The sequence below is a fragment of the Dipodomys merriami genome, unplaced genomic scaffold (assembly GCF_024711535.1).
Source record: "Dipodomys merriami isolate MVZ:Mamm:240054 unplaced genomic scaffold, mDipMer1.0.p SCAF_106, whole genome shotgun sequence".
In the NCBI taxonomy this organism is placed as follows: domain Eukaryota; kingdom Metazoa; phylum Chordata; class Mammalia; order Rodentia; family Heteromyidae; genus Dipodomys; species Dipodomys merriami.
The window spans coordinates 4,744,793-4,758,814 of record NW_027202338.1 but is presented as its reverse complement, the minus strand read 5'-3'; the positions used below and the strand labels follow the sequence as shown (position 1 = coordinate 4,758,814).

The 14,022-nt window shown below is 40.7% G+C and overlaps 1 protein-coding gene across 1 annotated transcript; it reads right to left on the bottom strand.

The window, feature by feature from the left end:
* Positions 1–9,345: 9,345 nt before the first annotated feature.
* On the bottom strand, positions 9,346–10,294 carry LOC138811538 (vomeronasal type-1 receptor 40-like). The gene is given in 2 exon segments (XM_069999292.1): positions 9,346–10,164; positions 10,166–10,294. Coding segments are annotated over 2 exon segments (948 nt in total).
* Positions 10,295–14,022: the final 3,728 nt, after the last annotated feature.

The window sequence follows — 14,022 nt, the reverse complement described above, 5'->3', positions numbered from 1 at the left end:
CACTTCTGGCTTTTTCTATGTATGTGATTTTGAGGAATTGAGCCCAGGGCTTCTTCAATGTTAGGCAAGTACTCTACCACTAGAGCACATTTCCAGCCCCCCACCAATAATAGTTTAAGAAACTAAGCAATATAAAACTTTTTTTTTTGAGCTGGGCACTGGTGGCTCACGACTGTAACCCTAGCTACTCAGGAATCTGAGATATGAGGATCAAGGTTCAAAGCCAGCCCAGGCAAGAAAGGCTGTGAGACTCTAATCTCCAATTAACCACCAGAAAACCAGAAGTAGCGCTGTGGCTCAAGTGGTAGAGTGCTCGCATTGAGCTGAAGACCTGAGGGACAGAGCCCAGGGTCAGAGTTCAAGCCCCATGAAACGACAAAAATGAAAAAAAAAAAAAAACTTAAAAAAATTATTGTCAAGGACTGGGAAGGTGGCTTAGTGGTAGAGTGCTTGCCTTGCATGCATGAGGTCCAGAGTTTGATTTCTCAGCACCATATAAGCAGAAAAAGCAGAAAGTGGCGCTGTGGCTCAAGTAGTAGTGCGCTAGCCTTGAGCTGAAGAGCTGAGGGACAGCGCCCAGGCCTAGAGTTCAGGTCCCACCACCGACAAAATATATATATATATATATATATATATATATACATATATATATATACATGTATACATATATATTCTTTTCAAAGGAATATGCACAGGGATTACAGTCACATCAGTAAACAAATAAATACATTTTTGGAGGGGTCTGGTCATGGGGCCTGAACTCTGGACCTGGGTGCTGTCCCTCAGCTCTTCAGCTCAAGGCTAGAGCTCTACCACTTGAGCCACAGTGCCACCTCAGGCTATTTTTCTCTTTGTTTATTTGATGCTGGGGAATTGAACCCAGGACCTCAGGCATGCAAGGCAAGCGCTCTACCACTGAGCCACCTTCCCAGCTCAATAAATACATTTTTTGACAAACTTGTTATACTTTCCCTCCTTTTTCTCCTACTTTCTATCCCCCCCTCCTACCTCCTCACCCCCCAAAATTTGTACAGATCATTTCCAACATATTGTCTTCTGTATATTGATGTTGCATTGGCTCAGCCCTTGTCCTTTATCTCACCATTCTGTTGTTCCCCTTCGCTTCCCTAATTCAAATAAATGTATATGCAATACTATGGCACCAAACTCAAATACAGCAACAACAGGGGATATAAATATAAAATGTTTGAGAAAACATACTCCCTCAATGTTTAAGAATTACAACATGTCTAAAGTTGAATAAGACTTCAAGTGCTCAATACACATAGTTTATACACACAGTTTTATTCCCCAGGTACATTACTAAAAACTTCACTGCTTTTGAGCAAAAGATCTGGCTGTCTAATTAGCCATTGAATGCTTTATGACAACTGGTACTTCCCATCAATGAAAGGGAGAGTGTACATTTGGAAACAATTTTATTATTCTTCGTAGGGAAGAAAACAGACATGGCTAGGTAGCCTGATGATAAAATACAAATGATCACTTCCAGTGTTGGAATTTTCATTGCTGTGTAAAAGTAATAAAAGTCCACGATGTTGTTGGAGCAATAGAAGAACATGAAACAGCTGACCAACAGCAGGATGATGTGGGTGGCTTTGTTCTCAGGTGCTGGCTGTGAGGCAAGCCTGGGACTATGGAGGTGCTGGGCTGTCTTGTGTAGGTACAGGAGGGTCACCATATAGAGGCTGGTGATGATCATGAGGATTACAAACACAAGATCTCAAAATAAGAAGATAGAGATGAAATACCATGATCTATTGTCTTCTATCTGCTGAGTATGACAATATACATTGGAAAATCCAGAACCTGCAAGAGTAAAATTGCTTTTGGCTTTCATAACCTTAATGACCAGGACATAGATGAGTGTTATTGACAACCCAGAAGAAGAGGAAAGAAGGGAAAATCTACACTGAAGACTTAGATTTAAGCCACACACACTGGAGCAAGGTGGTGCAGATGGAAAGCGCCCAGGTGACTCTGAAGAGGTACACCACGGCCTTGCAGCCCACATTGTCCAGAAAACCATGAACTCGGAAAGATGCCATGATGTCTGGCAACATTGTGAACGTGAGGTTCAGGATGTTGACCACTGTCAGGTGCATGAAGATAGCATCGATGGGCTTCTTCAGATGACGTTGGAATCAAAACATGTACAGATAGAGCATGGAGAGCAGGGAGTTACCCATGACACCGATGCACAGGTGGACTATGAGGAAAAGCCCCCATATTGATTCACCCGAGAACATTGTGAATGGCATTGTGATGTCTGATGTATACAGCAGCCAAACATTTGATACCAGAATGAAAAATCAGTGCGTTAGATTATTGATCCATTCTAAATGGTTCTTCAGGAAGAATAGGAGGAAGATGAAAATCAGTTTCAGGCCCAGTGTTGGCGCTTGTGAAATGGAATCCCAAGGGCTCCTGAGGATCTTAGAGGACAGAAATGGATGAGATTTAGAATCGTAATATCCTCCTGAAGGAGAGATCCCTTAATTAATATGTAGCAACCTTCTTTGTCTCTTCTCACAAATTTTAATTTGAAGTCTATTTTATCTAATATTAGGATTGCAACTCCCGCCTGTTTATGGGGGCCATTTCCTTGGTAGATTTTGTTCCAGCCTTTAACATTGAAAATGTGTTTGTTTTTACGGGCAAGATGTGACTCCTGAAGGCAGCAGATAGATGGGTCTTGTTTTTTAATCCAACTAGACAGTCTATGTCGCTTAATTGGAGAGTTAAGTCCGTTAATGTTAAGAGATAGGACTGAGAGGTATTTGGGAGTTCCTGCCATGTTATCTACCTTCTTGGGGGCTGCGAAAATTGGGTTCTTCCTATGGTTCTTGGATTCTCAGTTTGGGTGCAGTTTCTTGGCCTTTATTGTGGTCTTGTTGGTTTTCTATGTGTAGGACATCTTTAAGAATCTTTTGTAGGGCTGGTTTGGTGGAGATGTATTGTTTCAATTTTTCTTTGCTATGAAAGGTTTTTATTTGGCCTTCAGTTATGAAGGAGAGTTTAGCTGGGTACAGTATTCTTGGTTAATAGTTGTTTGTTTTTAGGGCATGGCATACATCATTCCAGGCTCTTCTTGCTTTGATTGTCTCTGCTGAGAAATCTGAGGTGATTCTAATTGGTTTCCCTTTATAGGTGATTAATCTTTTTTCCTTCACAGCTTTAAGGAACTTTTCCTTGGTCTGAATTGATCCTGTGTGGATTATAATGTGACAATGGGATGTCCTATTCTGGTCTGGTCTGTTTGGAGTTCTAAAAGCCTCTTCTATGTGAATAGGCCTATATTTTTGCATGTTTGGGAAGTTCTCTGCTAGGATCCTGTTAAACAAATTTCCTAGACCATTAACTTCTGTTTCTAGGTGCTCCTCTACACCCATTATCCTTGGATTAGGCCTTCTTTTGTGTCTTCCAAGTGTTGGATAGATCTCTCATATTTCTTGGATTTGTATTGGATGGTTGTATGTTCTTTCTCTATAATATCTAGGCTGTCTTCAGTCCCTGAGATTCGATCTTCTTCATGGTCTAACCTGCTGTTAAGACTTTCTAGTTTGTTTTTATTTCTTTGCCTTCTAATTGGTCAGCTTTGATGGCTTCAAATTCTTTGTTAAAGCTTTGTTTTAGATCTTGTATGAACTTCTTTACTTCCTTAATTTGGTGTTCAGTGTTTATTCTCAAATCACTTAGTTGATTGGTTATGGTTTCCTTGGACTCCCATTCCTTCTGTTGGGTTCCATTCAGCATTCCCTTCGTGTTCTCCCTGACTTCCTTAAGCCCTTTGTTAATGGTTCCCATGAATGCCTTTAGTGATCTTTGTGTATTCTCATCCTGCTCTCTCAATTCCTGTATTACTCTTTGCTTAGCTTCCTCCCGCTCCCGTTCATGCCATTCCTGTAGTTCTCTCTGAGTGTTCTCAGCCTGTTGATTACTTAGAGAACAGAATTACAACTTCAAGATGTGTGTTTTTTCCAAGACAAACTCATAAGAAAGTAAACTTCAGGATGTTGCTGGTTATTAAAAGTTAGTTCTCACAGCCCTGGGGACATACTGAGAGGAACCCAGAGCACTCTTTGACTTCCCTGCTGGGGTCTTGGCTCTGCAGAGCTTGGAATCTGGTGGGCCAGCTATGTAGGGCTCCTGTACCCCATAGCACGGGAGTCAGGATTCTAATGCACAGGCTGTGCTACAAGGTTTTCTCCTGTCCAAAGCTCTGGACACACATTGATAAGCCATTTAACAAAATAAGAACAGAAAATTTCCCTAACTCAACGTGGAATCTCATCCACCTGGTAGAGATATGTAGAACCCATACCAGACAGGGTGACAGAAGAAATACCACTAGACACATCAAAGTGAAAACACTGAAGTCCTAAAGCAAGAAACCATTTTTAAATGCACCAAACTAAAGAAGGAACTTTATTACAACAGAAAAAAGATGAGAATGACTGCAGATTTCTCCATACCAACTAAATTCAGAGAGAGCCTGGAGTGGTATACTTCAACCCACAAATGAGAAGAATTGGCAACCCAAACTAGTGTAACCAGCCTGGCTAAAAATCACAATGGATGGTGAAACTCAAACCTTCCACGACAAACAACAACAACAAAAAGAATCCATAGAATTACATCAGAACTACAAGACATAATAAAGGAAAGTCTACAATTAGAAAAGAGAAAACAATCAAAGTAAACACAGCATTATATAAAAGCACTACACTATGAATAAATACAAGAATTCAATATATAGACTTGAATAAAGATCATTAGAAGTTTAGTAACTACCTAAGAGGAAAAAAGCACACGAAAGGAAAATAACAAGATGGCAGGAACAATGACATAGTTCTCCATAGTGACATTCAACATCAATGTGTAAACTCCCCAACCTAAAGATGTAAGCAGTATATTGGGAAAAAATACAAAACAACTATAACAACAGAAACTCATCGCACCAGGAAAAATAATTCAGAGCTATAAGATGTACAAAATTCATCATGCAAATACATCTTGCAAGAAGGGCAGAGTGGCCACATTGTCATCTGATAAAAATATATTCCTCATTAAAATCAGTACAAAGAGACAAATAAGACCATCACATCTTAACAAAGTACATGATCCACAAAGAGGAAATCATAGTGGATAATATTTGTGCACCAAACCATGGAAGACATAAAGACATTAAACAAATACTCTTAGCCTCACAGAACCTCATAGACCCCAACACAATAATAGTGGGAGATTTTAACACCCCACTTTCATCAACCAAACAAAAAACAGCAAAAAAGCTTCTGAATTAAATAACTCCATTACTCAAATGGACATAGAAGCCCTCTAGAAAGTATTTTACCCAACAAGCACACAACTCACATTCTTTTCGGCAGCACATGGAACATTTTCCAAAATTAACCATATTCTAGGACACAAAGTCAGCCTGAGCAAAAACAAAAGGATGGAAATAACTCTTGGTATCTTATCTGATCACAATTCAACTGCTCCTAAACAACAGAACACTACTGAAACACTCAAACATACAGTGACTGAATAGGTGGGAATTCACTGAAAAATATAACACTTCAAACCAGACCCTCTGGGTGTAGCAAAAGCAGTATGGAAAGGAAAGTTCTTAGTGTAATTGTATACATATAGATAAGACAAACAGTGTGAGTGAAGTTACTAGGAAAATAGCTGTACACCAAACCTCAAACAACCAGATGGAGAGAGTAGTAAGGAACAGGGGATAAATTAAGTAGAGACTAAAAATACAGTTTATATAAAATCAACAAAACAATAAGTTGCTCTTTTAGGAAAAAAACAATAAAATTTACAAATGACTACCTAAATTAATGAAGAAAAGAAGAGACTCAAATGAACAAAATCAGAGATGCTAATGCAAACATTGCAAAAAACCACCAAGAAATCCAAAAGATAATGAAGGCCTCTTTTCAAAACCTACATTCTAACAAGATGGAAAATCCAGTAGAAATGTATGTATGCAAACTGCTTGACCTCCACCAAGAAGATTAAAACAATTTGAATAGGCCCATAACACCCAATGACATTGACAGTCCAAACAAGGAAAATCCCAGGAATCAGGGGGTTCATGGCTGATTCTGTAATACTTTTCAAGTTGAACTAGCAGTGGTACTCATCAAACTCATCCATGAACTAGAAGCAGAAGGATCATGTCCAAACTCATAACATCAGAGAGTGGAGATCGCTGATTTCCCTCACCTTCCTTCCTTATGCAGACTTGTTTTCAATTTTCCCCATTCAGGACAGCTTCAACTGTAGATTTATCATGCCTAAGCTTTGTGATGGTGAGGCATGACCCACTCTCTTCCCAATGCCTTCAAAGCTTTTTTTTTTTTTAAATGAAGTGATGTTGAATTCTGTCAAAGTCTTTTTGTGCATGTATCGATACAATCATGCTACTTCTATCCTCTTTTAAAAATATTTTGGAGGGGTGTAGTTAATGTCAGGGTTTAATCTCAGACTTTATTTCTTTAGTTTCTCTATTTCTGATGTGTATATTTGTTTTATTTTTGGTTTTATTTTTGATGTTTAAGTAGTTGGACAGAGGAGTTGCCTTCCCACAAAGTACTATAAGAGTGAGATAATTGACCAATGTCATCTTTCTTCTCCATTTGTCATAAGGTATTTGTAGAGTTGCTCCTCTTTGTATTTGAGGGCACTAGTGTTTGTTCCTTCTGAAAGTCCTGACCACCTTCGGTACTGAGGGTTTTTATTTTAGAGAAGACTGTCTTTTCATTTTATTTTTTAAGTGAGTATATTTATTTTATTTTATCTTTTTTGTTGTTCATGGGGATTGAACTCTGGGCCTGGTCGCTGTCCCTGAGTTTTTCAGCTCAAGGCAAGTACTTGAGCCACAGCGCCACTGCCAGTTTTCCAGTGGTTAATTCCAGATAAGAGGCTCATGAACTTTCCTGCACTGGCTGGCTTTGTACTGGGATCCTCAGATCTCAGACTCCTGAGTAGCTAGGATTATAGGCATGAGCCACTAGTGGCGCCCGACTAAAATTGTTATGTTGTAGATGATGTGCAGAGGGGTTCATGTTTCACATTACAGTTAATTAGAACAGTTCGTTTTGGATAATGTTACCCCTTCCCACAATCTCTCTCAGTTTTTTCTCCCATTTCCAACCACAAGTTGCATAGTTCAGTTCCACACATTGTCTAATGAGTACCACTGCTGGCTTTGTTCATACTTTGTCCTCCATTTTGGAGAGACTACTATGACTTCAATCTCCTTGCACATCACAATTCGGTTGTAAGTAGTTCTTGTCCTCCTTGTTCATATTTCAGAGGTTCTATTATATATCCAAAACTTATTGAAGTTGGGTGCCAGCTTCACACTGTTATGATAGCTTCTCAGAACCTGTGATATGAGGATCACAGTTCAAAGCTAGACTGGGCACAAACACTGTTGTGAGTCTCTTACCTGCATTTAATCAGCAAAAAGCCACAGGTGGAGCTGTGGCTCAAGTGGGAGATTGCCAGCATTGATCAAAGAAAGCTCAGGCACACAGCCTTGGTCCTCAGTTCAAGCCCTAGGACCAGTACAAGAACAAAACAACTAAACAACAGCAACAAAGAAAACAAAAAATAAACAAACAATACAAAACCCAAAAACGGGGGCTGGGAAGGTGGCTCAGTGGTAGAGTGCTTGCCTTGCATGCATGAGGCCCTGGGTTAGATTCCTCAGCACCACATAAGCAGAAAAAGCTGGAAGTGGCACTTTGGCTCAAGTGGTAGGGCACTAGCCTTGAGCTGAAGAACTGAGGGACAGTGCTCAGGCCCAGAGTTCAGGCCACATGACCGACAAAAAAAAAAAGAAAAGAAAAGAAACCCTAAAACGTTCATGAAAAGGCTCCTCCAACAATTTTGGTAACAGAGAAGAAACATGTGGGAACTCAGCTGATTGAAGCAGAATTTCCCTGCTAACAAAACATGATAAGGACACTATTCTTGTCAAGCAAACTAGAAAATGGTAAAGAAATGTAGTTGAGATACTCATCCCAAAGTCTCAGAAGTACATGTGATAATATACTAGAAATATCACACATGATAATAAGGCTGATTTTATTCCAAGGATGCAAATTGGCTCAACACATACAGACAATAAATATTAAGGTCCAAAATAAAATCAAGGACAAAACACTATCAGGAAAGCCAACTGGCCAACTGTGTATAGTGACCATGAACAGGAAGGATAACAGAGGGAGGAGACTTCAAACTAGGTTGCGTGTCCAGTGGTGGGATAGGAGACTTGTGGAGCATCAGATGATGAGCAAAAGTGTCAGATACTGAGTTCCAGGCCTAGTCTCTGACCAAAACACTAGAATAGAATAAAATACCCAATGCCCAGTGGGCTCCAGACTGAATAGCACCCCTTTTCGTCATGACACTTCTCCAGTAAGTCCAGTGGTGATGGACGACAGGACCTGCAGGGACTTACTCTCTCCACGGCCCTATCTTGGAAGGTTTCCTTTGTTGTCTAAATCAGAACACTGATCTCCATTGTGCCTTTGCCACCACACTGCTTGTCACAGAGTAGAGTCATGGATATCACAAGATGGAAGAATATGTGTCATGGTGTATACACATCTCTGCGTTGACTGCATCCTGATTGTCATTGGTTGCATCTTGTTTTGTCACTGGCTACAATTTTCTTTGTCATTGGCTGCAAGCTCCACTCTTTTTTCTTTTTTTGCCAGACCTGGGGCTTGAACTCGGGGCCTGGGCACTGTCCCTGGGCTTGTTTTGCTCAAGGCTAGCACTCTACCACTTGAGCCATAGCACTACTTCTGGCTTTTCTTGTGATTAGTTGAAGTAAGGGTCTCACTAAGTTTTCTTCCCAGGGTGCCACCTGTGCCTGGCTCTGGCTGTGTCCTTTGGCCACATGCTGTTTCTTCGGTGGCTAGATGCTACTCTGTCATTGGAGAACCAGCATTCTTAGAGTGATCTAATAAAATTCCATATAACAAACAGCACTTTTAGTAGGAAGGGAACACAAGGAAGAACTAGATTGTCTAGCCACTGTCTCATAAAAACAGAAATGCTTTTAATTTTAATAGTGTACAGATAATGTATTTCATTTGTCCCACTAATAATCTGTTAAGGAACTAAGCAACAGAAAAGTTCTGTGCAAACACACACACACACAAGTACCTCAGCATTTAAGAATTACAGTATCTCTGAACTGGAACAACACTTCATGTGTTCAATATACACAATTTCTTCTCTAGATATATTACTAGGAATTTAACTGCTTTGAAGAAAAGTTTGGCTGTCCAATCAGCCATTGAATGCTTTATGACAACCGGTACTTCCTATCAACAAGAAGGAGAGTTTACATTTGGAAAGAATTTTATTATTCTTCATTAGGAAAAAAGGACACACAGTTGGGTAGCATGATGATACAATGCAAATGATCACATCCAGCGTTGGGATTTTCACTGCTGTGTAAAAGGAATAAAAGTTTGCGATGTTGTTGAAGCAATAGAAGAACACGAAACAGCTGACTAACAGTAAGATGGTGTGGATGGCTTTGTTCTCAGGTGCTGACTGGGAAGCAAGCCTGGGACTGTGGAGGTGCCGGGCTGTCTTGTGGTGTCGGTACAGGAGGGTCACCATATAGAGGCTGGTGGTGACCATGAGGATAACAAACGCAAGATCTCGAAATAATAAGATAGAGATTAAATACCATGATCTATTGTTTTCTATCCGCGGAGCCTGACAATATGCATTGGAAAACCCAGAACCTACAAGTGTGAAATTGCTTTTGGCTCTCAGACTCTCAGTGATTGGGAAATAGATGACCATATTGATGATACAGAAGAAGAGGAAAGAAGAGAAAATCCACACTGAAGACTTAGATTTAAGCCACACCCAGTGGGCACAGTTGGAGCTGATTGTGATGGCCTGAAACGCACTGAGGAGTGAGGTGGTACAGATGGACAGTCCCCGGGTGACTCTGTAGAGGTACACCACTGCCTTGCAGCCCACATCGTCCAGAAATTGCTCAAATCTGAAGTATGCCATGATGTCTGGCAACATTGTGAAGGTGAGGTTCAAGATGTTGACCACAGTCAGGTGCATGAAGATGGTATTGATGGGATTTTTTCAGATGACTTTGGAATAAAAATGTATACAGATGGAGCACGAAGAGCAGGGAGTTCCCCATGACACCAACACACAGCTGGGCTATGAGGAAAAGCCCCCATATTGATGCACCTGAGAACATAGCTAAGGTGTTTGTGATATTTGATGCATAGATCAGCAGGGAGTATACAGGAGAGAAAAATCAGCGCACTGGATTATGTATCCATTCCAAATTAAGCTTCACAAAGAATATAGAAAATCAAAGTCAGTTTCAAGCCCAGGGATGGTCCTTCTGGAGTGGGATGCCAAAGACAAAAGATCTATAGGATCTAGAGGACAGAAATGGTTGTGATTATAGAAAAGAACCCTGTCTCACACCATGGGTCCTAGCGCCTTCAGTAGGAGAACCATAGGCCTGTGGTACAAAGGAATTTGTAAATTATGTTTTCTTTGATCTCTAGATTATTATATATGCTTTGTGTGTGTGTGTTTGTGTGTGTTTGAAGTCTTGTAGCTTGATCTGAGGGCCTGAATGGTATGCTTTTGCTAAAAGCTAAGAGCTTCACCTTCATCTTTATGCTGACTAATTAGAGATAAGTCTCAGAGACATTCCTGCTTGGGTTGGCTTCATATCGTGATCCTCACATCTCAACTCCCTGAGAAGCTAGGATTACAGGTGTGAGCCACCATGTCCAGCTACAATCTCTCATTTGAAAACACATCTAATCAGTAATACGTAAGAAAGGTAAGGGACAGACCACTAGTTCAAGCTCCAGCATCCCCAAGGAAATGTTTACCACCCAGGAAGATTTCCAGGTGGAAAGTTTCCTATGAAGAATTACAAACTGGGGGAAATTTCTGGGTAAAATGTTTATAAAATAAGATTCAAAAGAGGAGTTGGCCAAATATGCCAGATGTGAAAATTGTTTCACACACTCCCTGAAATCTCAATGAAGCATTGTACTGACCATGGTTCTATTTTAGCATGCCTTGATATGAAATGCAATCATTATCATGTGACTCCAGAGATGAAATGCCAGTGTATATCTGGAGTGAAATGACACAAAAATCTACACAAACCAGTCTTGCACTATGATAAACACTGGGGCAATGGAACAGGAGACTAAGATTCAAAGTACGCTTCAGCTCACCCATTACCCTATGCAGAGATCACCGGAGTAGAAGTGAGGAAAATATAGCAACAAATACAGGAAATCTCCTATGTGATAGATTCAGTATATGTAAGTGATGAACAATTTTATCATGCAGAGATCTTGTTACCGGTACCATGTTAAACAATATCTACAATGTCACTAGCATTGTATCTGTGGGTACTGAAATTTTTCCATTGAGGTTGGAGGAATAAAGTCACTTGCTGTTTGGAGAGTTTGATTGTCAATTATGACAATCAAAGTATGAATGAATGAATCAGTGGTACTCAGTAGACATTATGTGGAAAAGGAAATATACTGCTTGTGGTTAGGACAGGATGGGAAAACTGGGAAAGACAGAGGTAGGAGCGACATTGTCCAAAAAGAAATGCACTGTGGATCAAAGAAGCAGACCGCAGCTTGAAGCATAAAATCTCAGGGACAGCATGTACACCCTGAGTGGAAGCCTTACAACAGACAGATATTTATACTCATTACCTGACTTATGAAATAGTAACCCTTGCGTATCAGTTTTATAATAAAAATATAAAATAATAATGACAGAATTCTAAAAACTGGGAAGAATGGTTTGCTAACATCTGTCATTTCACAGAATTGACGAGTTATAAGAAAAACATCTGTAGCTTGGTGCCAGTGGCTCTCTCCTATAATCCTAGCTACTCAGGAGGCTGAGATCTGAGGATCATGGTTTGAAGCCAACAGACTTCAAAACTTTGTGAGACTCTTATCTCTTATAAATTACCAAAGAAGCTGGAAGTGGTGCTGTGGCTCATATGGTAGAGTCCTAGCCTTGAGAACAGAAACTAAGGGACAGTGCCTCAGCCCTAATTCAAGCCACAGGACAGGCAAAAATAATTAAATAAACACATACATACATATGTACATGCATGCATGCATGCATACATACATACATACATACATACAAGACATCTGTGGGGGGATGGGAAGGTAGCTCAATGGTAGAGTGCTTGCCTTGCATGTATGAGGCCCTGGGTTCGATTCCTCAGCACCACATGAGCAGAAAAAGTTCAAAGTGTGGCACAAGTGGTAGTGTCCCAGGCCCAGAGTTCAGGTTCCACGAAAGAAGAAAAGAAAGACATCTGTAAATCAATGAATAAATTATGAATAAAAGAATTTAGGTCTGTTCCAGGTTATTGCAGATAAAGTCAATCTAGAAAACAGTGAGAGGGCTGGGAAGATGGCTCAGTGGTAGAGCGCTTGCCTTGCATGCCTGAGGCCCTGGGTTCGATTCCTCGGCACCACATAAGCAAAAAGAAAAAAGCCGGAAGTGGCGCTGTGGCTCAAGTGGTAGAGCACTAGCCTTGAGCTGAAGAGCTGAGGGACAGCACCCAGGCCCAGAGTTCAGGCCCCACGACCGGACCCAAAAAAAAAAAAACAAAAAAAACAAAAAAAGAAAACAGTGACGTTTCTATGTTCCCTTAAGGAAACATTATTGCCACCCCGTTTCAAATTACAACATGCATAGCAGGAAATGCTGTAAGGCTGGGGGTAAAAAGGATGATGAAGTCTTCTTACCTCTTCCTACCTCATGTTCCTCTTAAGGCTGAGAGCTGCACAATGCTGGCTCACGAGGCACAGCTTCCTGGAGGCAGCCTGGCATCGTGGATAGGCTGCCCATGTCCAGCCTTGACTATGAACCATACCAGGGTGATGAGGCTTCTCCCAGTGGACATCAATCAGTGTCACCTGCTGTCTGGTTGGCCTTGTTTACAGGCTTCAATCTGATGTCCCCACAGGACATGCAAAACTCTCTCCCAGGTGCCAAGGCAATCTCTGAGAGAACATATTAAGTTGATTACTTAGAAGAACAGAATTACAACTTCAAGATGTGTGTTCTTTCTAAGTCAAACTCATCAGAAAGTAAACTTCAGGATGTTGCTGGTTATTAAAAGTTCTCACAGCCTTGGGGACATACTGAGTGGAACCCAGAGCGCTCTCTGTCTTCCCTGCTGGGGGCCGTGGCTCTGCAGAGCTCAGAATCTGGTGGGCCAGCTGTGGAGTGCTCCTGTACCCCACAGCACGGGGGTCAGGATTCTAATGCACAGGCTGTGCTACAAGGTTTTCTCCTGTCCAAAGCTCTGGACACACATTGATAAGCCATTTAACAAAATAAGAACAGAAAATTTCCCTAACTCAACAGAGGAGTCTCACCTACCTGATAGAGATATGTAGAACTCGTACCAGACAGGGTGCCCGAAAAAATACCTCAAGACACATCAAAGTGAAAACGCTGAACTTCTAAAGCAAGAAACCATTTTTAAATGCACCAAACTAAAGAAGGAACTTTATTACAACAGAAAAAAGATGAGAATGACTGCAGATTTCTCCATACCAACTGAATGCAAAGAGAGCCTGGAGTGGTATAATTCAACCCCCAAATGAGAACAATTGGAAACCCAAGCTGATGTAACTAGCCTGGCTAAAAATCACAATGGATGGTGAAACTCAAACCTTCTACGACAAACAACAACAAAAAGAATCCATAGAATTAAATCAGAACTACAAGGCATAATAAAAGAAAGACTACAATCAGAAAAAAGAAAACACAGCATTGAATAAAAATCACCAGAAGGCTGGCAAATACTAGAAGAGAAAAGAAGCACACTAAAGTTAAATAACAAGATGGCAGAAACATGATCTACCTCTCCATGGTGACGTTCAACACCAGCAGGTAAAC